Consider the following 26,705-nt stretch of genomic DNA (forward strand, 5'->3'; position numbering starts at 1 on the left):
TCATGAATAGTTGGAATAAGTATATACAGCTGTTTCCTCTTGAAATTTTATATAATCCCAGTATAGTAAGTATAATAAGTCTTCTAATAATTGCTAAGGAGGTTCTTAATTCTTTCATTTGCAGATCTACTAAATGCAAAGCTGAGCCAAGAAGAAACCTACAAAAGACTATTTCTCAAATTATTTAAATCTCTCTTGTAGCAAAATTTCCCTAGAAATTAAGAAACATTCACACAATTACGTTTTTAACCACAAGTTTATTTCTATTATCCCTTTCTCATTTTCTGGCACTGAGAACAATGAAAAAGTAATTTGCTGTTACCAGGTGGCTCAGTGGTAAAGAATCTGCCTGCCAAGCAGGGGACTTGGATTCAATCCCTGGGTTGTGAAGATCCCCTGGAGAAGGGACTGGCTACCCATTCCAGTATTCTGGCCTGGAGAATTCCATGGACAGTCCATGGGGTCGCAAAGAGTCGGACATGACTGAGTGACTTTCACTTTCATTCACATACGAAATTTTTTCATGTCAGTTAAAGCATTTTCCTGATTCCTAAGGTTAATGATACAACTCAGTATCTCTGAAGCATGTTTTTCTGTCTTTTTATTTGTCTTTGTTGCTATGAGTGGTCCTTCTCTAGTTGCAGTGAGCAGGGGCTACTCTTCATTGCAGTGCATGGGCTTCTCATAGCGGTGGCAAATCTTGTTGCAGAGCACAGGTTCTAGGCTCTCGGGCTTCAGTAGTTGTGGCTTACAGGCTCAGCAGTTGTGGCATATGGGCTAGTTGTTCCGTGACACGTGGGATCTTCCCGGACCAGGGGTTGAACCCATGTCCCCTGCATTGGCAAGAGGATTCTTATCCACTGTACCACCAGAGTAGTTCTAAAGCATGTTTAATGGAGAGATGGGAAACTGAGTATTCCATACTATCCAGGTCACATGTGTTCCAAAATAAGTTCAGAAAGTTGAATCATGGTGATGGAAATTGCACTTATATCTGAAATTTTAACGAGACTCCTTTCTGAAACTTTTCTCTTAATGATCCATCCATTTTCTTTAGGTTGTGCTTATTTAATGATTTTCCTTTTCAGAGTACCAACTGATGATTAATTAACAAATGGTAATCATATGAGCTCACATGAAATTTACTTGGGCTATTTTTTTGTAAGCTTGATTTGGTATCTAAATTCCAAAAGTGAGTTCTCATGGTTATGTGCATTAAAATGACATTCTAGGTACCTGCTTCATGTAGGAGGTGCTCAATAATAAGGTTTTTTAGAAAGGACCCTAGAGACCAGGAAACTTCGGTCCTAGTCCCAGATATGGAACTTGAGATGAATTTTAGATAAATCAATTAACTTCTATTCTTTGGTTTTCATATTTATAAAGTGGAGATGATAATACTCTTATCTACCTGATGAAGATGTTTGCAATTAGATAATATATTGAAGCACTCTGGAATAATATCAGCTTACCTTTGTTTAGCAAGTCAGTTTTTCAGAATCTTATCCCTGGGATTAAAGTCATTGAAGGCACTTGTGTCTCCTCATTTAAAAGTCTCTTACCATGGTATGCCTCAGTTCCTAAGGTGTTACTTCCTCTTCCCCAGGAAACATACTGACAATTCTAGATTGTCAGAATAGTGGACAATTGGAGTCATTAAGATTTTGACAAATCATACCAAAACAGTACTTCTATTGGTGATCACTTGCTTGAAGCTTACTGGGAAAAATATGAATGATGTCAGATTTTCATTTGATATCCTAGAATATTATAAGGATACTGTGCTGCATAAATCTAGAGGTAACTTTTATCAAGATCATTTAAAAAATTTAAAATATGATTTTAACTATCTTATGGAGGGAAATTTTGCTGAAAGAAATTAGAGCTTCTCAGATTATCAGAGAATGTATCCTGTTTTTGTAACTCTGAATGGTTTCATTATTCATAATTTGTTGGGGATTGGAGAAAAATCATAAGACATCCTTAGAATAATTCAACACAAATTATACACATAGATAGATCCTGAGATGTTACAACAAATTTAAAAATACATAGATCAACATGATCCAAATGATTTCCAAGACACCGTTATGGTGGGTAAAAACAACCATTTTACAGTGTATGCTGGATGGACGTCCATGCTGAGCTGGAAAAGCCTACTCTTTGTTTCCAAATCTGAAAGCTAGTCATCCAGAGCAGGGGGCCAGTCAACATCTACAGACTAGAAGGAAGAAAACAAGTCATTAACACATTATTGTTCTAGTAAGCATTTACTGGTAATGCTATATATATTTAATAGTTTTAATATAATGCAACAGAGGAAACTGCATTGGAAGAAAACAGCCATAGAACATCTCAATTTAACACTCTAAAATCCACTCTAGGACTTGGGGTTCTTGGACCTGGGGTCTCTTCCTGAATTCACTGAGTATTTGGTTACTCAGCCAGTTATTTAATTGTACTTTTTGATCAAAACAAGTTTAGACTATATTTATAAACAAGTCAAGAGTATATTTAAATTTTTTAAATGTTATTTATGGGAAAATGAATGAATGTAGGGGGCAATACCAACTTTCCCTCAAAAGTCTCAGCAACTTTTAGTCTTCATTTTCCCATCCTGCATTTAACAGTACTACATTTAAAGTAGTCTTTATACTTACAATGTTGTTTGTAACTTAGCAACTAAATGTGAAATAAATCATTATGAAAGATCACCTGAAACTAGAAAAGGATTAGAGATTTTTGCATTCACATTAATATAATTTTTGTTGCTTTTAAAATTGAATTTATCTATCTCTACTCATCCTGGTTTGGCTCTTCTGGAACAAAACCTTGATCTTTAAGTTATAATGGAATTACAGTAGCAGACTATTGGCCTCCACATAAAACATCATGTCCCAGGCATTAGAAGTATGAAATTGCACTTTGCCTTAACTACGTAGAGGGCCTAATTTAGAAGTTAAAACAAACAAAAACAAACTACAAAAAGCAAACAACAAAACTACCAGGCCCGCATTGTTTTTTAATACCTAAAGTGTAAAACTTGAAATGACTTACAAAAATTATTTAAGTTAATCTATGAGTCAATACAAGACTTGGGAATTTTTATTAGAAAAGCCCAAATAAGTATTGTGTGTATCTGTATCTTTTACAAATGCCAAGAAATACTTTGGTTTCATTTCAGAGAATAGCCATAAACCAAACACCTATATATAAATTTATGGGTGGTTTTTCAAGCCTGAAAACCAAAATTACTGATCACAGTATCTAGTATGCGTTGAGGGCAGGGGAAAGTAGGCATATTTATTGGGTTTTTAAAGTTGTACAGGTGATTGTAGTGGACAGTCAAGGCTGAGAAGCTCTGGCCTTTGGCTCTTCGACACTCCTAAGCTATCCTAAGAATTAAGGTCAAAGAAGATGAATGCATTTGGAATTTTCTTTAGGAGAAGATTGTCTTCCTGAAAATGACAGTCTTACTAAGAAGATTCCCTGCAACCCTCAAGGTGCTATCACTGGTTGTCCCGCAGGAGGTGTATAAAGTCTAACCCGAAAGAACTCAAGGGAAGTGCTGGTAAGGTAATAATGCTCCAGTGATCATTTGATTACCATGGCTGTTTTCACACCAGGTAATTATACCCACTTCTTTTCATTTATACTGAGATGATTCCCAAGTGCAAAAATTCACCGCCCACCTTTTTTTGTGGGCTGGGGGGCTGTTTTTAATCAGATATTTACCAAAGTGTACAACTTGTGACTCAATACCTATTGGTGCTCAAATGAGGAAAATATTTATGGAGCATTTCCTGAAAGATCCATTCATCCCATCCTTCTAATTAAGAATGTAATCTGATTTCAATTCATACGATATGAATGGAGAATTTCTTTTATACCGTATCATAGAAGCCTTATGGGACTGCTTTTATTTATAACCTTTGACTCATTCCATTTTCCATCCCTACTTATTTCTGAGTAGGCTGTCTTAAATTCTCTACAAAAGAGTCCAAAGGATATGTGAGGGGCACTGAAAACTTTGTTTCCTTGCATGGTTCAAGGGTCTCATGTCATATGTTAAGCACAGTTAGTCAATTGGCTATATATTTGTAAGAATCATAAACGAGACCAATTTCAAATATCTATTAAAGTGAACAGTACTATTTGGCTTAGTGCTGCAATAGCATAATGTTGGCTGAATTCAGTGTGTAAACAGGCATTTCCACAATTAAATGGTTTACCTCAACATCCAGCTCAAGAATGTCTGCAGTCACATCCATCAGAGAGCCAATGTTTGGCTTGGTTCTTCCAAAGTCTCCATGTACAAACTCTTTAATGTAGCTGAGGTTTGTTTAAGGATAAAATGAAGATAGTCATGTAATACCAACTGTTAGGTGAGATTTGACAGGTTGGAGGGGAAATGACAAAAGCAGAAATGCACCAGAAGGAGTTTATTTCTGAGCCATGATTGGGACGTATATCTTAGAAAATATAGCTATGGCAATCAATAAGCTACGGCAAACTGATTCCTACCGGTCTGGGAGCCAACACTGGGGCCTAGAGCCTGTGTTTACACCAAACTTACAAGAGTCATGACTTTTCTTTTGGCTCATCTCCAAGCGCCAAAGTTTGAATATGGATTTTTAAAATTAACTGTAGTTCAGTGCTTTTAAAAAAAGAACTTCAGCTGTTTTCTTTTTTGCCACAAATTCTATTTTGCCATCTTTTTGGTCTCATCATTTTTTAGTAATGACAGCAGATATCTGCCAAATGGTAGGTTTTCACAGGGTCACTCATGGTGACATTATTGATGGCTTCTCTTGTAACATGACGCAGTGACACAATAACAATAGGATGGGAGACAATGTACATATTTAGACTTAATGAAGGTCCTTCAGAAGGATCCTAAATTCCAGTTGTTTGCAATTCTTGCATGGTTAGCAATAGACCTAATTCTTTTGTGTGTGTATTTTTCTTATAGATTTTCAAATTTCAAAGTCAATGATTAATCCTAGAATTATTCAGATTACCTTAATACTCCTCACACAGAACTCTACTATAATCTTAACTGTATTTTACCTGAGAGATTTGTTTTTGCCAGCATTCAGTAAACACTCATTTAGCCTATGTTATCTATAAACCAGTACTTAGTATAAAAATGTAATATAATTTGAATATAAAAGTTTATTCTGAAAAAAAAAAGTTTATTCTGAGATGATAAATATAAAGTTAAAACCATAATATGATGATATTAAGTCTTCCTCACTTTCTTATAATTTGTTCACTGTACTTTCACCAAATATTTTGACTCAAACATAAGGTATATAGTTATCTAGTTAACTGTCTTCTTCGCTAAACTCATAATTGCTCAACCATCCCTTTTCCCTCACCTCTTTAGAGAGTGCTACTTCTGAATAGCAATGATGAGGGAGGATGAGAAAAAGTCCCAGAATAACCAATTAAAAGGTCCATAATGGTTTTTATTCATAGCCAGAGGGATGAAGTATAAGTCAAATGAACTAGTTCGGTATACTGAGCAATATACGAGAAAAATTCACATAATTCTGTGAATTATGGACTCTTAAGTTTTACTGTGTAATAGTCTTCCTTGGTTAATGCCTTAGACTTGTTCTAAAAGTATGTTAGTGAGATTGAAAAGACATTGGCTTCTTCCTTAAGACCACTGCATTCTTCTTAGCACATCAAAACAAATGCTAAAATTAGATTAAAATGTATGTCTTTTATATCTGTGATTTCTCTGAAATTCCACCCACTGTCCATCTACAATAAGCAAATGTGCTCCATGTCCCCTGGTCTAAATAGGTCATCACTTGATTGAAACTACAAAAATTTAGGAGATTTTCAGAGTAAATAACGTGTACCTATTTTAGCTTGGTCAGTCCTGGGGTGGAGTAGGTAAAGAGAAGAGGAGAGAAGATTGATGGAAAGGAGAGGCAGACTAGTAACAGAAAGACAGTAAGAATGCTATTTGGTAATTAAAACTTGACTTATTTCTCCCCTGTTATTATATCCAGTAAGTTGTCATGAGTTTTATACCAATTAGAAGGTTTCATACTTCATATTATTCAATCACAAAATAGCATCAAACCAAGAAACAAATAAAAACTTGGGGCACTTCTGAAAAATAAACTAAAACTAAGACAAAGGCAGTTCCCTGATATATTTTAACCCAGCAACTAAGATCTGATACAAGGATTTCCCTGGTGGCTCAGATGGTAAAGTGTCTGCCTATAATGCGGGAGACCTGGGTTCAATCCCTGGGTTGGGAAGATCCCCTGAAGAAGGCAATGGCACCCCACTCCAGTACTCCTTCCTGGAAAATCCCATGGATGGAGGAGCCTGGCAGGCTACATCCATGGGATTGCAAAGAGTCGGACACGACTGAGCAACTTCTCCCACTCACTCACTCAAGATCTGATACAAAACCACACAAAGCAGGGTAGGTTACAGACAAATTATTTAAACTGGGACCGTTCTCTTGTTCTGGGCCAGTGGCCGGATAACGTGAAGGTCTGCATGTGAAGTAGGGCCACTCCCATCCATCACCCCTGTTTAATCATCTGGGGCAGAATGCTGAAAGGACCTAAATGTGGTTGTCAGTATGTGGCCTGCAAAATGTGTAAAGGCATAAATCAATCAAATGTGTTCCCTGAGCCCTTACTATGCCCTCAGTACCTCAGCATTGTGTAAGACACTACGTATTTTAAGGTTCACATTGAATTGGCTGCTGCCTTGTGATTTACAATGTCATTTTGAAAAGCACAAATTTAATAGGTCAAAATACCTCAGATAGAAAAAGAAAAAAATTCTTCTACAACCCAAACCTTTCCTGAACAGTTTCAAGATAAGGTTGAACCTCTTTCCCAGGGTGGCATGAATTCTCCCAATAGGATTCTGGAAGACTTAGTGCTACACAAGGGTGAAGGGATACGTTCCAGCTTGAGTCTTCAGGTAGAGGCGGAAATGGTGCTCGTCCACATAGCGTGTCTCCATGGAGTGAATGATGCGAGTTCTCACAGCCAGGGGCCTCCGGTGAAGGACCCGTAAAGGTGTTTTCTGGTCAATATTTAAGTCCTAGAGAAGGATATGAAAACCATGTTTCAGCTTTCCTGCCCAGTGAAGCCTGTCTTAGCATCTCCTTTGTCATCCATGGCTCACTATAGATGTTTTCTTAAGGATCCCATCTATTACTATCAGGATAGAAACTAATACTGTAATAAATTGTATTCTCTAAGGTTCAAACTTTGTGGGACTTCCTATAATCTAGTCCACAATTACTTATCATCTGGGCCCCAGTACACCATATAAAAACAAAGTATCATTGATTTGAAGTAAATGATACCCAAGGTCTCTTTTGTTCTAGCATTGACAAATTGATTGGACCCTGGAGTGTTATCCTGCCCATTAAACAAAGATCTTCTAGAAGATAATGTTCTTACTTTTTTTTCCCCCTAACCCAGCAGAGTGACCTAATAGTGAGAAATTCATACTAAGGTGAAAAATGGTGTTTATAGAAGATGGACATCAGCATCACTTGTGTGCCTGGGCAGTGTCCATGTTGTAGGGATAATAATATACCTATTCACAGGGTTATAATATCTGGGAAATTTTCAGCTGCATCATTGTCTAGGGTGGTGTTTCAGAATAACAATTACAAGTAAACCAGAACCTCTCAATATTTGTCAGCCCAGTTCAAGTTACTTGAGAATTACATTGCATGTTTTTTTTTTTTTTACAGCTCAGCTTTTTAGGGACAAAGGCTTGGTTTTCTCACAATTAGAGATGTCCTTTTATGTCACAAGATATAAAGAAATACAGGTTAATATTGTAAAAGGCCAACTAATTCCCAGTTTTAAGAATAGATACTGGGTATAACCAGCAATGTAGGTTCACAAGAACTTTGAATCCTTTGCAATTTCTTGTTGGAACAACTCCTTCCTGATTTATGTGATTAGTAAGTGCCTGAAGCCATGCTGAGAAAAGAAAGATTTCTGTCTGGGCTCTCCTCTATCAAGTTCTCCACCAAGAAAGAAGAGCAGGTTCTGACAAAGACTACACTTGAAATGGTATGACTGCTTTCTTTTATCAGAGCAGTGAGTCAATGGCTCCTCCTAACTTGTGGGTTTTACGATTCTATAATTCTTTGATTTTAGAAGCACTTTGTTCGGATGAGATAACTTGTCTCCATAAGGTCTAACATTACTCTGGTCAAAAAGACCAAAAAGAGAAAAAGGACAAGGCTGAATTATTATAGGATCTATAAAGATATGGTCTCCACTTTAGGGCATAGAAGCAGCTGGGCTTTAACTAGGTGACTAGGTGCAGGGCGCCCTTCCCCTGTTTCCAGAGTCATTCCTGGGACTCTGACCCAGGAGCAGGCGATGGAGTTAAAGCTGAGCCATAAGACACACCACCGCTTCCGACACAACACTCAGATGGACACACACTCGTCTGTCTTTTTGGTCTCTTGGTTTTTTAGTAAACAAAATGAAACCACTTCATTTACTCCAACACTGTGCTTTGCTTTCCCACACTGCTGAATTTTTCAGAAACACATATAAAGATACACAGTGATTTCTTCCTTACAACTAGGTTGCCCTGGACTTCCCTGGTGGTCCAGTGGTTGAGAATCTGCCTGCCAGTGCAGGGGACATGGGTTTGATACCTGGTCTGGGAAGATTCCACATGCTACGGGGCAGCTGGGCCTGTGACACAACTACTGAGCCCAAGCTCTAGAGCCTGTGCTCCACAACAGAAGCGGCCACCACAATGAGAAACCTGTGTACCGCAACTAGAGAGAGAGCCCGTTTTCATCATGAAGGTCCAGCACGGCCAAAACACACACACACACACACACACACACACACAAACTAGATTGCCCTTCAAAAAAGAGGAGACAAAGAGTAAATCTGAAATGACTTTTTTTCAGAATGGGGCAGTAATCAGTTTTTATATTTTTGATGCCAATAGGAATATCTGAAAAACATTTTAACCCTAGCACTTTAAGAAAATGATTAGATGTCAGTTATCATCAGTCCACTTGGGCTGTGGTCCATTAAAACAGACCTTTTCACTACTTAGGGTATACCTATAACAATCATCTCAGCATTATTTCTGAATTAGCTCTATGGCTACTCCCAAACCGTGAGTCTATTGTTAAAGTGGGTTTCTATTTTCCCCACAGCATTCTAAATGATATGTACGCATGTCATGGGGTAGAGGCTTAGAAATTTGTTTCTCAATCTTAAAGAAATTTGTCTTAGTATAACTATCATTCTAAAGACTCTCAACAATAGAGCCAAAAGCCAAAGGGCCTTAGATATGGAATCACAGAAGCCAAGAAGTGGAAGGCCCACTGGGGGTCATCTAGTCCACCCGTCATTTTATAGATGAACTCTCAGTAGGTGACATGTATGTTTTCACCAAAATACTCATTATTAAAATGAACACTATTCTGCACCTTGCTTCCCCCCCGCCCCCCAATGTTATGGATGTTCCTACAAGTCACAGACGCAGATCTACCTCTATCTTTTTTCCCCAACAGTTTTAGACATATATACGTACAGCAACACAAATTAAATGGGATCACATGTCGTTTTAGTTTTTTTAAAACAGCTGCATAATATTCCAACATGTTCTACCATTTCCTTATCAAAGGAAATTTACTTTGTTTACAGTTTTGTTGATTTTCTCACTCTGAACAAGTCAACAAACATCTTTGTGCACATATCCTTATACACTGAATTTTTATTTCTTCAGGACAGATTGCCAATAGGGGAAGTACTGGATAGACCATTAAATTTTTATTTTCACAGTCCCCACCACATTGTTTTCCAAAAGGCTAAAACACTTACATTTCTATTGAAAATATAGCTAACTAGCCTTCTCCATCCAACCAAAAGGCATTCTTAGCCTCAGAAGAATAAAGTGATGTCATTGTTACTTCAGTCTAGAGGTAAAGTATCTTTTCAAATGATTCTTGGCCATTTGGAGTTGCCATTTTTTCAGCTGTCTGTTCAAATAATTTGTCCAGTTTTCTCTATTGGGTATTTTGTGTTTTTCATAAGTATAAATCCTATTTATGGTATTTCTTTTGCCATACATTTTTTTTGTACAGTCATACATATGTGTATATATAACCACACACTTATGTGTGTGTCTAAATCACAATGTATCATCCTCTATATATTCTTTTATTCTTATTATTTTTATTTCTTTCTGGCTGTGCTGGGTTTCGTTGCCACACACAGGCTTTCTCTAGTTGTGGCGAGCAGGGGCTACTCTCTAGTTGTGGTGTGCAGGCTTCTCTTTACTGAGGATCCTCGTGTTTAGACCACGGCTCTAGAGTGCATGGGCTCAGCAGTTGTAGCACATAGGCATAGTTGCCCGTGGCATATGGGAACTTCCCAGGCCAGGGATCAAACCCGTGCCCCTGCATTGATAGGCAGATTCCCAACCACTGGACCACCACAGAAGTCCTTTATATTCTTATAGCTTGTTTTTTTTCCCCCCACCTTTAGTATTCATCAGGAACATTTCCTTTTGTCAATGATATTCATCTTCCATAAAATTTCTAACATCTGGCTACTAACAGTCCATCATACCAGATAAGCCATAAGACTAAACCAGTCCCCTCTAGATTTTTACAAAATACTGCCCATTTAAACAATGTTATGATAACTACATATTTGTGCCCATTTTTGCTCATTCCTTGCATGTGAAAGTGAGTTATCTTTACAGGAAGAGGTGGGGGCAGGTGGGAAGAAATACTCAAATGATCGTGTAGATCCTTAAGAGCAACGTCCTCATGTGAAGGAAAATCTAGCATGTGCCAAAACATTTGTGCCCTACATATATCACCCTGACATACTGATTTACAATATGTTTTATCTGTGCAGTTAATCTGAGCACCAATTCTATTAAATTCTGTTTTCTATTTCCTTTCTACAGATGGTCAAATATAATAATACCATTGTTGAGTGTTTTCTATATGCCAGATCCTATTGTAAGGGCTTTATATGACTAAACCTGTTTAATTCTTCTAACTAATTTTATCGATGAAGAAACTGAAACACAAAGAAGCTAAGCAACTCATCCAAAGTCATACAACCAAGAAATGCAGAACCAAGATTTGTACCCAGGTTATCTGTTCTTGGAGAAGGAAATGGCAACCCACTCCAGTATCCTTGCCTGGAAAATCTCATAGACAGAGGAGCCTGGTGGGCTGTAGTCCATGGGGTCGCAGAGTCGGACACGACTGAGCGACTAATGCTAATGCTATCTGTTCTTGGAGTCAGACTCCTAATCAGTAGCAACACTGCCTTTCAGACAGGTTAGATGGATTACTCACTCATTTAAGGAGTAAATGGCAGAGCCAGAATTTAGAACCAGGTTTCACAGCCCCTGGTGGCTCAGTGGTAAAGAACCCGCCTGCCAATGCAGGACTCCATCCCTGGGTCAGGAAGATCCCCTGGAGAAGGAAACAGCAACCCTCTCTAGTATTCTTGCCTGGGAAATGCAATGGACAGAGGAGCCTAGCAGGCTACAGTCCAAGGGGTTGCAAAAGAGTTGGACATGATTTAGCAACTAAACAACAGCAACAATTCAAGAGTCCCCAAAGCCAGTGTGCCATGACTTGGTAATAAATGAGAAGACAAAAGACTTTCATAGTCAGTAGAAAAATGAAAGAATTAGAGCACTGAAGTACCTTTATGTCATCTAGGAATTCAATGTCCTTCCTCTGTATTGCTTTATTTGTCCATATTAAGGCACTGTAGGTCTTGGTCTTCTCTTCTTCACCTTCTTTCATATGTCCTATTGCCTCTCTAAACAAAAACAATAAAACAAAGTCTGTCTGAGTTTATAAAATACAGATAAGCCTTGCCCCAAACTTCTCTTTCTTTAAAAATAGCTTTAGTGAGATATAATTTACATACAATTCCTCTGTTTAACTGAACGATTCAGTGATTTTTAGTACGTTTACAGAGCTGTGCAGCAACTACCTCAATCTAATTTTAGAACGCTTTAATCACCCCAAAAGAGAAACTCCACACCCAATTGCAATCACTTCTCATTCCCCATTTCCCCCAGCCGTTGGCAACCACTAGTTGACTTTATATCTCTATAGACATCCCCACTCTGAACATTTTATATAAAATGTGAATACTGTAAAATGTACAATATGTGGTATTTGATGTCTGGATTCTTCATAATGTTTTTAAGGTTCATCCACGTTGCCACATGTATCAGTATTTCAAAGTAAAGTACTGATATTTTACCACTGATTTTCCATTGTATGGATATACCATTTTGTTTATCCATAGACATTTTTGTGGTTTCTACTTTTTGCTATTGTGAGTAATGTGACTATAAGCATTCATGCAGAAGTCTCTGTGTGGATGTACATTTTCACTTCTCGTGGGTATATAGCTAGAAGTGGAACTACTGGGTCAGATGGTTACTATATATTTAACCTTTTGAGAAACTGCCAAATTGTTTTCCCAAGTGGTACTAGTTACAATCCCACAGGAATGTATAAGGGATCCAATTTCTCCACATTTTGCCAATACTTGCTGTTTTCTGTCTTTTTTGTTAAGTGGGATCTCACTGTGGTTTTGATGTGCATTTTCCTAATGACTAATGATGCTGAACACTTTTTCATGTATTCACTGGCTATTTGTATATCCTCTTTGGAGAAATGTGCATTTAACATTCTCTCCATTTTTAATCAAGTTGTTTTCTTATTATTGAGTTGCAGGAGTTCTTTATATATTCTGGATACAAATCCCTTATCAGATAAATGATCTGCAACCAAAACTCCCCTCTTGAGACATCACCAGTGAGCCTACCCTTACCTTGTGACAAGCTGCAAGTCACGGACTTGGATTTTGTTAGATGAGTTATTAATTTTCTGTAGTATTAGAAAAAGAAAAACAATTAGCAACTCTAGTTCAGTTACAGAGTTGCAGAAACATGACAATTTCCATGTCATGAAGTGGTTTACCTGCTGAAGTTCCTTAATTTCTTGTGAAGTGAAATGTACTCTATGAGGATTCACCAGCTCAATTGCAAAGGGCCTTCCTGGCAGCACACACCCCGTCATGAAACAGAAACGTGTTGATGGAGTTAACATTTGGGCTAATGCAAGAGGGTTGGGAGGTGTGAAAAAACGAGTTGAGCTCTACAGGACGGAAAGTTCAGTGACATGACTACATCTAGGGGAGGGAAGAATGTGTGAAAAGAATCAAGGGGTTTTTGGGGGGCTGCTAAACCCCAGTACAGGCAATATGTGAAAATGACTGCTTTCCCAAAAGTCCATGAACGAGCCTGTGTTAATTTACAAAATCATGTCCAAACAGCCACGGATTGACTTGGTTACACTAATGTAACGTTGTCATGTGCAGCAATGCCCAGGTATACCAAGTTGAAATACATTCTCCTAGCCTAGTGAAATGAAAAGCTGAGATTCCAGGAGAAGAAGGGACTATAAATCTAGAATAGTTCAGGATTACTCTCATCATCTTTCTTGTAATGCAATAATATAAAATGAGAAAAATGAAGGCTAAGAGAGCAGGAACATCTTTTCAATGAAGATGTGCACTTTGAAAACTGAACTGGTACTGAAATGTTATTAAAAGGAACAATGAATAATCAGACTTTTGGAAAAAATCAAGTACCTGTTTGTTAATGCACAACTGTAAAAGTCCCTTATAACCTATAGGTATGCAATAAAGATGGCTTCTGAAGAAATGATCCCTGTTAAAACATAATCATATAATTTACAAGGGTAGCTCCAAAATCCACAAGGCCTCCTCTCATGGAGAAGCTCTGGGCTCTGCCAACTTTGATTCTGATTAAGTGACTACAGAAAACCTACTGCCTGAAAAGGGTGATAATCTGAAAGTTAGTTCTAGTCAAGTGATGTCGCAATCTTACCATTTCCTAATGTTCTCACATCTACATCTTCTCTTCCAGAGGAAGAAAAATTAAAGCCTTTGGAAAGCAGATAAAGAAAAAAAAAAAAAATCAGCGATGTAATAGTCCTAGACTTACATTCCCACCCTGGGTAGAAACCCAATTTGTCTTAATCTACAGGAGAATCCCAAGGAATAGTCATCATCACAACTCTAGTCCTAATGTCTACTGAAAATAACAATGATAATAATAAATACTATTTATTGAGTACTTATTACATGTTAGACACTGAGCTAAAATTCTGCATACATTATTTCATTTATTCCTTACTGTAACCTTATGAGGTAATTATTAAATGAAAGAACACCAAGGTTCTGAAAGGTTAAGTACTTTCCCCAAGGTAATACAATTAAAGGGCAGAGGTAAAAGCCAGATCTTTCTTATCATCCCATGCCACCAATCCCATGGGAAAGCCAAAGGCAGAGCACTGTTTGGAGAAAAGCCCTGCTACCAAACTGGCTATAAACTTATGGTGAAAAATCTGTCTTCTTTTTCTTAAAACAAAAGAAAACAAAATAAAAACAGTATTTGAGAATTAAATTCCATGAAAGGAAGGGAAAAGAAAAAGTTTGACTCTAAAAGCAAATTCATTATATAAGCAAACTTAAGCTAGGGCCACAATAAAACTAGTATATATTTTAAGATAGATGGATCATCACAGACTAAAAGCTACAAATACTGGGGTGGGAAAGTGGAAATATGGAGTGGAGCAGAGGGTGGGGGAGTGGTTCCATGACGACTTTCTTAGATACAGAACCAACGGATGATTTTACCAGAGCCAACATTACCACGAGTAGGCTGTAGTTTGTCTTACACGTGTGCACCTCCATCCCCAGTCCAACCACAGGGAACTAGGGCCCTGCAGTGACTGAGCCCTAACCTGTGGCTGATGGGGTGGAGGGAATGAACAGGATGCAAAGAGGTAGGTCTCCCTGTGACTCCTCAATCAGATCAGAAACCTCAAATGCATAAATTAGCCCATAAAGCTTCCCCAAAATTCCAGCCCCTCAACAAGAAAGTACAGAAAAATAGGCTCTTGAGAAGCCCAAAGAAACAATAAATCCAGACTAAGGGATAAAGGGTATTTATTACATCTTTTAGAAAAAATGTTGCAAATTTGGACCCTACACTGAGAAATATTTTGGGGGGCAAACTTTAGAACTTTATTTGTATGCAATTATGAATAACAGAAATTTAGGGGGGTTCACGGAGAAGGCAATGGCACCCTTCTCCAGTACTCTTGCCTGGAAAATCCCATGGGTGGAGGAGCTTGGTAGGCTGCAGTCCATGGGATTGCTAAGAGTCGGACATGACTGAGCGACTTCACTTTCACTTTTCACTTTCATGCATTGGAGAAGGAAATGGCAACCCACTCCAGTGTTCTTGCCTGGAGAATCCCAGGGATGGGGGAGCCTGGTGGGCTGCCATCAATGGGGTCGCACAGAGTTGGACACGACTGAAGCGACTTAGCAGCAGCAGCAGGGGAGTTCAGGATGGGGAACACACGTGTACCCATGGCTGATTCATGTCAATGTATGGCAAAAACCACTACAATATTGTAAAATAACTAGCCTCCAATTTAAATAAATTAAAAAAATATTCATATTATGCCTTGCCTTATCCCCCAAATCCTGTGAGTTCTACAGACTTCTCAATGGAACAGGTATTTCAAACAACAACAAAACCAAGAACACGAATGATCAGGAACAATGATCAGGAAAAACAAGGTCAAGATTATGATAAGGGGTTCAGTAGTCTGTAGTGACCCTCGTACCTGGGGACAGACAGACAATGGGACTGAAGGGCAGAGGTCAGATGATGATGGCCTCAGAATATCAAGTTATATAGTTTGGACTTTACCCTATAGCTGAAACATTGACCAGTTTTCAGCAGGCAACTGACATGACAAATATTTATTCAATAAGTGAAGTAATAAATGTATTGGGAAAACATTTCTTAGACACATTGGTTTTGAGAGTGTGTCAAAGTTTCACTTGTTAACTAGAGAACTGGCAAGTAGAGAATATGACGTGCCAGTCTGAAGTGACTGAAAAACAAGTCTGTATCTCCCACTGAGGGGAAGGACCCTTTATAGAAGTAGTTAGGCTGCTTCATGCAATACTGGTTTATTTTCATAGAGCTGTAAAGTGTAGAGGTACAACAGTCAGAACCATCTTCCCAGAGCTGTCAGATGTGAATCACAGAAGTGACAAGTAATATATCTGAGAAGCACAAGTTTAGCAAACTGATGCTACTAATCAGGGATTTCAGACAACAAGGTTTTATTTCATGACAAGGAGCCAATTAGCACAGAGGCCCAGAGGTCTGCTTTTTCTCAAGTGGCTCTTTATAAATTTCCTAAACATACAATTACAGTTTGCTTTCTTTTCAGTTTGGGGACGATTTTTTTTCCTTCTCAAGTGGACTATAACAAGGAATTACCTCATGAAAGATTGCAAGGGGGAAACATACAGGTGTTCCAGAACCCCTCTATAGCCCTCATGGTAATGGGGGATTCCTTGGAACCCAAAAAATCAGAACTAAATCTTGTATCTTCTGGGAAATAAGGTGGTCCCAAAAAAGAGTTTGAAAGAGACTTTTCATGCTAATGCTTTATTTTCACTTCTTTGTAACCTGAATAAGTCTTATGAGATAACCAGTGTGTAAATATTAAATTAAGTAGGTAAAAGTTCATGGCAATAGCCCTGAGTCTTTACTGTTAAGATTTTGGAAAATGTTAGGTTGCTAGGTTACTTTCTTTTCCATTCAGTAAACAGTTCCTAAAGGCCTTTTTAAAAAGGGCCCACCTACCTGACAGGCAACAAATTATAAAAGGGATACGGCTTTGAAGTGCTTCTCTTTCCTTCTGACAAGCAGAGAGCTGGAAGGAACAGGGCATCTCATTTCGATCACTTGTCTGCCTTTACTGAAGCACGTTTGTCTAAGGTTTGCCAGAGAGAAAGAAGGATGTCTAGCTGGTCTTTCAAAAAAGATGTTCTAATTATGCTAGGAGACCTACTCCAAAGAGTATGATATACTTGCTGCTGCTGCTGCTAAGTCGCTTCAGTCGTGTCTGACTCTGTGCGACCCCATAGACAGCAGGCCACCAGGCTTCCCCATCCCTGGGATTCTCCAGGCAAGAACACTGTGGTGGGTTGCCATTTCCTTCTCCAATGCGTGAAAGTGAAGTCGCTCAGTCGTATCCGACTCTAGTGACCCCATGGACTACAGCCTACCAGGCTCCTCTGTCCATGGGATTTTCTAGGCAAGAGTACTGGAGTGGGGTGCCATTGCCTTCTCTGATGATATACTTACTCACTGACTATGTTTTTTCCTGATATACAACATGATTTCCTCTGATTGAAATCTTAGTCCCTTTCCTCTAAGTCTAATCCTGGGTGAAATCACAAGGTTTTTTGCTCCTTTGACCTGACAGGCCTACTGAGACAAAGAAAGCATATTCCTGACAGGGTCTGACTCAGCTCACAAACCTGGGCTTGTTAATACCTAAGAAATTAAAACAACAACACTACTATTAAGTCTTTGTGAAATGGTTGCTGTTGATCTATCTTCTCTAGGTCTGAACTCTATTCTAGGACATTTTAGCTGTTAAGATGGAAGCCAGTCCTTTGCCAGTGGTTACTCTTGAATAAGCAATGGATATAGAAGCTGTGTTTTAATTTCCTCATATTCCCAATAAGAGGCTGAAGCTAAGGTGTCCCATGGTCAGAACTTAAGTGCATTCATTTAAAGTAGTTTCAGTTGTTTTGAATTTGCCCAGGAAAAGCCAGTTGTCTTGAGAAAATAGAGAAATCTTAGGGCAGCTTGGCTCAAATCCAGCCCTGGGCAGAGGCCCTCAGGACATGGCAATCCCTGTTCACAGGAAGCTGCTAGGCAAGGGGCCCAGACTTGGTGGTGGCTTACAAAATACAGAAATCTTCCCTGCCACCTCCAAGAAGTCTGTTTGTGAACAAGTATTTAAAATATGAATATTATAACACTTACTTTCTGCTTTGAACACTTTCAAAAGATGGTCTGAAATTAATTCTTCTACTGAAGATTCTAGCTTCCTTTCTCCATCAATTATCCAAGGAGTTTGTGGTAGATTCCTGGAGTATTTATTATATCTCCCTGGCAAAGAAATATAAAGGTTGCCTGGCTGGGATGGTGTGATTAACACAACAGAATAAAAAGGAAAGTAACAACTATCCACTAAGTGCCAATATTCTAGGGGCTATGATACAAAACAAGGCTTAGCCTTTGACTAATTTATAATGTAATTTAGTGACTTAGCACATACACATAATTCAGTGAAGAAATTTAAGGTAGCAATAGAAGAGATGGCTAAAGACAAGGTATGAATCATCAATGAGTTCTAAAGGAATGCTCAGTATACTTATTAACCTGACTGACTGACTGAACAAGTTACAATATCATGGAACACACCAAGGATCACTTAAAAAAAGAGCAACTACTGCTTTTATGCCTGATTGATAATACTCTCAGTGTAATAGTCATTGGTATTCCAAAGAGTTCAAATACAGGAAATTTTGAAGTTTTTATAAGTTAAAAAAAAAAGAAAACACCCTAACAGAATATGACTCACTGTTTTATGAATAAAGCTATGCTGAGGCAGGTAGGTTTTATTACCCCAGGGCAGGGTATTATAGTCAAGACTAAAGAGCGATTTTATTTCAGCTATTACTATGAAACAGCTATAGCTTTCAAAACAAAAACTGTCTAACCAGATTTACCTCTTAGGAAAGTCAATGCAACAATTTCTTTTTCGAATCAGAAGCAAAGTGTTTAGCCACTTTGCAGATAAAAAAAATTTTTTTCCCCCGGATTGACTTCATGTTGTAAAACATCCTCTCTGTTCTCTTGATTAGTTTTTGGTCTGTACATCTACCCATATTTCTACTTGGCCATCTCTGATGAAAACTGTTAAAATCTGGGCTGTATCATTTCCTTTTGGCATGGCATTTTAAATATCAAATCTCTTTAGTGATCCATAAGAATACTTATAAAACCTAAATAAACTTGACTATCAGGTCTAGTGCTTAAAAGAGTTAACTAATCAGAAACTAATAACAATAAGAAGGAAACAGAGAAGAAGTCAATTGAGTTTTTCAGATAGGAGAGACAATTGACAGTGTAAGTATATTCTAGACTAAGTATTTTACCAGCCACAAAAACAGCACCATGAGCACATTCAATTTCAAGAACAGTGCATACAGCCTTTGGTGAGTTTGGAGGACAAGGAAACTGCCTGCAAAACAAAATAAATTTTACAGCTACTATTTTCCAGACATGATATTGAATCACATAACTAAGATGAATCAGCACTGCCTGAGATGCACAGAGCCTGAGTCTCTCAAGGACTAAGCCTCCCCCGAATTTTAAATTTGGGGACTGTTAGGGTCTTCTGGGCCTCTGAGGACCACTTTTAATACATGAGAACTGCACTGAGTAAATCAGGGCTCTGCTAATAACATTCAGACTCAAGAGGCCTCATGTTCCCAGATGATAGTTTTCAACATCAGCCTTGAGATTTGGGGGGAAAAAATCCACACATATGTAGTAGAAGCCTCTCTGGGTTCATTTTAGTATCCATGAACACTTGCTGCTGCTTACAAAATCCTCAATCATTTGGGTAAAGCTGGTGTGCAGTCAGAGATTGGTCCTGTGAGTATGGCACACCTGTGGGGAGGGTAGTCCACCATTTTTCTCTCTTTTCATTTCAACTATGGTCTTGGAAATCAGACCAGAGCCAGAATAAGTGAAATGTGGCTGACTTTAGCTAAAAAACTTCAATCCAGCTGAGGACAGACAGGAGAAAGCAATGTATGACTTTATTCTCTGTCCATCATCTGGGAACTTCCAAGAACTGGAGTCTCTCTATAAATGACTAAATGTGGATTTAATCCAAAATGCTTGTGTTGAAATTTTCAGTTTCCCAAGATGTCTTAACAAAGAAATCACTTAGAAACTCAGGCACTACTGCTTGTAGAGAGTAACTGTCTTTTGTTTCTAAAATTTAACAGGGACTTCCTTGGCGGTGCAGTGGTGAGGACTCCACACTTCAACTGCAAGGGGCACAAGTTCGATTCCTGGTGGGGGAACTAAGATCCCACACAGCACGGTCAAAACAACAACAAAAAAAACTTAATAAAAATATTTCTATTCTGAGATATGAAGATATATGAAACCTTCCTCATAACTTCCTTGTTTGAAATTTATTCAAGGCTATTCTGGAAGGATAACTATGATAATATCTTATTAAATGAAATGAACACACTGAGTATTAAAATGTAAGATTTATTGTAGTTCAGCATACTTTAGCAAGAAAGGAAACTCATGAGCCTTTTCCTCTCTCTTCTGGAGATGTACAATAACAGGAAATCCAGGATGAGGGATGTAATGGGACTAGTACTAGCCTGGAGAATCAGGAAACCTGGCTCAACATCCAACACTCAATCTTAGGTAAGTCAACCTCCAGTTTGGACCTCAATGTTATTGTAAAGTCGCTAAGTCATCCTCTTCTAAAAGATAAACAAGTTGGGCATGATTCATAAATCTAAATATTAATTTGAGAAACACTTATTGAACACTACTACATGCCAGATACTGAGCCAGGAAGTAGGGATATAATGGAGATTAAGACACAATTCTGGTCCCCAAAATACATCCAGTCTTGTTTCAGAGATAATCCAGATTATTTCTAACATTCCCTTTATTCTAAAATTCCATGATTATTTCTTGTTTCTATACTTCTACTTACTTGCAGAAATCCTCTTCTTTTATCTTATTCAAAGCTTTCATAACTGCCATTCTAGTGAATACTGACTATATAGGGTAAAATAAAAAGAAAAAAAAAACATATTATCACCTATATAAGAAAACATCAGAGTTGAAACAGAACATGGTTGGAGAAATTATAATCATTTTAAACCATACTTAAAAGGGAGAAATACTTAATAGCTTCAAGAAAATAAAGAAAATACAGCACAAGTGTCCATACTGTCAGTTCTGTGACTGGATGCTTCTCTTCAATTTAGGCTATGTCTATAATATCAGGTGGATCTAGCAGAATATGTCTTCTTCACTGCACTATCCCACTCCCCTCAAAATATGGTATTTTTCAAATACAAAAAAATGATGACATGGCAGGAAATGTGCTTCAAATATTTTTTCTGAGACCTCAGAAGAAATTTAGATGGACCCATCTCTCTTTTCTTCTCTACATCCCTTCAGGGTCACAGTACATAATTTAGGAGTTGGCTGCCAGGATAAGGGGTAAAACAGAGCCAACTAGCATGTCTTGACATCCAGCAATTCAGTATCACTACTAACCACAGACAAAGTAAACAAAATCCACTATATTGAATAGAAGGGCAACTACAAATGTCCCACTTTGGGTTTTTTAAAACAAGAAAAGCCAAACTTCATGGTAGACATACTAGAACTAATTAGTGCATACTCATGTGGTCACTATGATAAGTTACAATTATTTCTTCTGTTACGAAAAACTACACTTGAATGAAAATAGGAACAATGTAGATATCTAAATAGTTCAGCAACAAAAGAAATGATTTTCTAAACCATACTGTGTCATAGGATTAGAATTAAAAATTAAGTGCCTCTTTGTTAAGATACGAAATCTTAACCCTGGAAGAATCTCAAAAGGTCATTCAACTTATTCCCAGCCATAATGCAGGAAAACTACACTTAAGACTAAACACCTACTGGCCAAATGGCATGATGTCTGTGATGGTTTGACAAAAATTTCCTTACTCTATTATTTGATGCTGGCACTTACATACTTGCTCAAAGATGACAAAAAATAAAACTAGATCTTTATATAAACATGGCTCACAGGTCATTTGGGCAGAACTTCCCAGTTGGTATGGCAAAGCAGTGAGCTACAGCTGTACCCGGGTCCTTCTAGGTCCTGAGGGTTGAGGGGAAGGGCCTGGAACAACAAGAACCCCTAGGCCTACTGCTCACAACTTAGAGCAACTTCACCTGTTAACCTCAGGGTGTTGGCCAAACATGGAAATGTTCTAGATGTACCATGATGTGAGAAAAGGAGGGAAGCAGGGTTTTAGGCTTGATCTGCATTTCTGATTACTTCTGCACAAGGTTTGGCAAATGTTACAAACTCCCCAAGCCTCCAATCTCCCCCAGGTACTAAAAGATCCAGCAATTAGTCAAAGTAAGAGCAAAGACCAAAAGATGTATTTTTGGCAATAAACTTATATTCTTTTTAGCAACCACAACAGCAAAACATCAGTTATGTTTAACAACCACAATATCGGTCAGTAAAATGTCTGAGAATGTCTGAGCCTGTACAAAACCAGCTAAGTAACTGGGCTGTGAAAACCTGTCAGTAACATGCCAGACTTTCCATCTTGGCATGACAGAAACTAAAAATACAGGCTAACTATTTTTTCTCATTAACATGAAGGCCAGCTCACATCAGACAGTAAAGGAGAGTTTAAATAAAAAACCCTTTTTCAAACGTAGCCTGAAATAGGTTCTATTAATTCAGGACTGTCCTAAATAAAACAATTTATTTGGATTATATTTTCAAAATACCAATTTCTAGAAAACAAATATTAGACAGAAGTTTGGAATTGTGATGATACTGAAAACATACTTTCCCAGATGATGTAGTTTTGGGGAAACAATTCATGATGTTTGTGTGTTACGACTTCTGAGCCACACACAAAGGTGTTGAGAGTTTAAAAAAAAAAATGAATGTAGCAAATGGAAATAGTTTGAGATTGATTCTTAGTATAATAGATTGCCAATATTTCTAATGCATATCCTTTTTGTTGTTAATTTGAATATTCAGCTCAGAAAAAAACTCAATAAAGAATAAGAAGCAGGAATCCTTACCTGTTTGTTTTTGGCTGGCTTGAAACAATCTGGGCATATTGCACGTCTAAGCAAAATTCAAGTTAATATAAAAGATTAATGAGTTTATTTGAGGGTGGATAAAATTCAAATATTTTATACAACATAGAGTTGCTTAACTCAGGATATCAGAAGCGGACAAAATGAATCCCTATATGAGCCACATGGGTTTGTCTAGACTCATATCAGAGAGCACACTTTAAATCTTCAGAGACATGACAAGTTCTGATAGGTCCCTTAGAAAGAAGAACAAAACTATTTTCATGAAAATCAAAAGGTATTAACAATGTTGCACAATTGGCAATGTTAAGTTGTAACTTACAGGAAGTGGCAATCCTCAACTGTTTCTGGGTGAGCAAAGACCACACTCACTTCAAATAAGCTCTAAAAATTATAAAGACAGTTTAAAAATAAGCAAAAAGAAACTAACATCTAACAACTTATCAATGGAAACAGAATTAACTTTCAAAGATTGGCTCAGAAAAAGTGACAAGGAAAACTGGAAATACTACTGTTTTCAAATCAGCTTGGTCACAGGGCAGCTGTAAAGGAAATAGACTTTTTTTTTTTTAACTCCTAGAACTCATCACTAGTGATCCTACAAAAAACAAGTTTAAAACAAATTAAAGTTGTATGATTTTTTTGTAAAGTATATAAATTAGATACAAAGATGAATAAGAACTCAGGGAATTGGAAAGGGGTAACTGAAACAAACGAAGATATACTCCTGTCAGTACTATGACTAGAATTAGCAACTATTATTTACGCACATGCCTAACTCTGTATGAGGTTTTCTTAATATTAAGTTCTCCAAGTTTTTAATAGATGTGACTTTTAAAAGAAAGATCTTAATTTTTTGTTTCATTAAAAATATAATACATAATAATATTATAAAATAGTGGGTTTTCAATCTCACTCCACTGAGATAGAACTAGTAACAGTTTGACATGTTCCCTTCTAGCCATTTTTATGCATATAAACATATGTACTTCTTGGTATATTAAATAGACATTTAGAAAACTGCTTAATTCAGTTGATATTACATCATGAACATCTTTTCAACTCTAAGGACTGCTGGACATTTAAGTTGTAGTTAAGTTTTACCATTTTTAAAAAATGGTACAGTGTTGCTATACGGCAAACCAATACAACATTGTAGAGCAATTATCCTTCAATTAAAAATAAATTTTAAAAAACATTTTTTAAAATGCTAAAATAAATATCCTTGTACACACAAAGAAACACAATTTCATACTCTATATACATTGACCTCCATGGAGATTATACAAAATTTCACACTGAAAAAAAGATATAAATATCATATAATAATTCTTCCTTTTTATTGAATTTTATATTTATCGATTGCATTGGATCGTCAGCAGGCCTATTAGCAGCTCTTAATCACAATAGTGAAGGACTAATTTTTTTCTGTTTTACTCAAATCAACAAAATAAAATTAAAATTACAACATATTCCTTTTACTTAAGAAAACTTCATTCATGCTGAACCTATTAGAACATTACTGCATCTTTTGTTTTCTATTTTCTGTTCTCACTGATTCAACATGTAAAATTATCTGTGCTTCAAACTGAAATCTGAGGTAAAAATATTTTGCATCAATGACTTCTCTAATTTCCAAAGTACTTTCATCACCTCATTTCCTCTTCATACTATCTGTGAAGTGGTTTTATTCTCTATTCTTTCAGTATTCAGTTTAAAGGACAGAGTTTATTCTTACTAACAGAGGGAAACAGCTATATAATGTCAGAATGAGGAAAATTTTTTAATTGTTTAGCTTTGAAAGATGGTTTTGTGATTTTATTTGAATAGGGGTGTGTCTGATACCCAGGGAATTTCCTTCAAGCAAAATGATGAAGCAATGAGGCCATACTATTAAAATCTAATTTAAGATGAGCTGGGAATATGTCCTGTTTCCACGTCTGGAAATCTACTGAGCTCTTCCCTAAAATTCAATCCATTTCAAAGGCTGAAGCAAGGTCTACCCTGGAATAGAGGGGATGGGAAGTGTACTGGTTTCAAAGGCAGTCTGCTTAAAATTAAAGGGATTTGAGATACCACAAGGCAGGATAGGTTAAGCCCATGCTCCCTATAGTTGAACAGGTTCTGTCTACATATTCGAAAACAAGACTAGCCACAGACAACCAAAATTAAATAGTCTAGAGTTTACTCCACACTTGTTCATAGTTATTTATGTATAGCTTTATATCAGTAAATCTGTCTAATTAAACTATAAATATACTTAAAGGCACGAATTCATTTCTAACCTTTTAAGGTCAATTAGGGTACACTGCACCTGTTATACTCATAAGTGTCTTGATTACAAAGAAATTTAAAAAAAGAAAGACTTTAATCTCAATTTTAACCTCAATTTAAGAACTGTAAAAGCTTAAAAACCTTTTATTGGATTATTGAAAGAGAAGATTCTTTTGGGTAACCAAAACTCTGCCATATAATGAAGTAAAACTAGTAAAACCAGAGAATAAAATTAACAATGCTGATGACCCAATACCTTTCCATCAATGGGAACACCCAGTTCCTCTGAAAACAGGGGATGAGTTATCCATTTGTAGGCTTCTTTTAGCTGAACTATATCATTTCTTCCCAGCGACAGACTCTGCTTTCTGAATAACATAAAAATTAATTCACTGATATGAAAAACATCATTTTTATGAAGGCAAGAATTTATGCGATTATTAAAATGTAGAGTGCCTACTATGTGAAGGCACTATTTTACACATTAGATAGAAAGCAGAGACCAAAGCAGACAGTTTCCTCAGTTCATGGACCTATATTCTAGTAGAATCAAGAAACTACTTTTTTCTTTTTTAAATGGCGTATAGGACAAATTTTGAAGTTTCAAAGACAAAGGCATACATATGAGTTTTTCTGAGATAGAATTGCCAGATTCCAGGATTATATATATCAGAAGATGGAAAGATGGAATAGAGAAGATTGTTTATTGCTCAGAAATTACAAACTGTCTATTACAATAATTTCACCCAGACCAAAAATGTTTACATCTACTTTCTTCCTGATAATGGGGAGTTACTTTTGGGAAATCAATGTAAAAGCTGTACTTCTCTTTACTGGTAAAGAAGATTAAATCCTAAAGCATCAGTGCTCTAAAATGTTCATTAATTTAACAACATATACATGTCTTAATAAACATTTTACATTCCCCCAAATCTACTCATAGACAATAAATAGGTTTGGGGAAGTCCCAATTATGATTTCTAGCTTTTAGTTTGTAACCTAAAATTGAGATAGAAAGGAACTGAAGTGAAAGAAAAGAAAAACATGATATGGTAATATTTAAACAGCTCTACTCTGAAATATCACTAATAAACAGGCCCATGTCATTCAAATAATTAAAATTTTAAATCAGTTACAGCTATTTATAGATCTGCTTTTTAACAAAAGAGATGTTTAGGCCAACTTGTGAATCATTTCTTCTAATATCCAATTTTCACTTAAAAAAAAAAAGACAATATAGTCAATATCCACTGTATTTAATTCTTCAACACCAAAAGACACTATGAACTATGAGTAGAAAATAAAAAATAATTTTGTTAATTGCTAAATTTAATTGATCTAAAAATATAATTATATACACACAATATAAAGACCACTGTTACTCTAAAAATGTAAATTAAGAAATAGCTGACCTACCCACTTTAATCCAGCTGAGATAACTGGTTAAACTGAATGCTTTCATATGCTTTGGGTTTGTGGTTTAACAATGAAGGACTCTGATAAGCCCTACATCTGACAAAAAATTA

General features: G+C 36.9%; 1 protein-coding gene across 5 annotated transcripts in view; it reads right to left on the reverse strand.

Annotated features, from left to right (window-relative positions):
• Positions 1-237: 237 nt before the first annotated feature.
• The window catches only part of PUS10 (pseudouridine synthase 10), an 85,412-nt gene continuing 58,944 nt past the window's right edge, over positions 238-26,705 (reverse strand). For all 5 annotated transcript variants that reach the window (XM_027555377.1, XM_027555376.1, XM_027555379.1 and 2 more), the window contains exons 6-18: positions 25,436-25,547; positions 23,228-23,289; positions 22,888-22,933; positions 20,768-20,832; positions 19,170-19,255; positions 17,992-18,117; positions 13,948-14,004; positions 13,016-13,092; positions 12,867-12,922; positions 11,720-11,837; positions 6,944-7,086; positions 4,233-4,332; positions 238-2,221 (exon numbers count right to left, since the gene is read on the reverse strand). In XM_027555377.1, coding sequence (XP_027411178.1) covers positions 2,183-2,221; positions 4,233-4,332; positions 6,944-7,086; positions 11,720-11,837; positions 12,867-12,922; positions 13,016-13,092; positions 13,948-14,004; positions 17,992-18,117; positions 19,170-19,255; positions 20,768-20,832; positions 22,888-22,933; positions 23,228-23,289; positions 25,436-25,547 — 1,087 coding nt within the window. In that variant the 3' untranslated portion in view covers positions 238-2,182. The remainder of the gene's footprint in view (positions 2,222-4,232; positions 4,333-6,943; positions 7,087-11,719; positions 11,838-12,866; positions 12,923-13,015; positions 13,093-13,947; positions 14,005-17,991; positions 18,118-19,169; positions 19,256-20,767; positions 20,833-22,887; positions 22,934-23,227; positions 23,290-25,435; positions 25,548-26,705) is intronic.

Source organism: Bos indicus x Bos taurus, chromosome 11 (genome assembly GCF_003369695.1).
Source record: "Bos indicus x Bos taurus breed Angus x Brahman F1 hybrid chromosome 11, Bos_hybrid_MaternalHap_v2.0, whole genome shotgun sequence".
Classification (NCBI taxonomy): domain Eukaryota; kingdom Metazoa; phylum Chordata; class Mammalia; order Artiodactyla; family Bovidae; genus Bos; species Bos indicus x Bos taurus.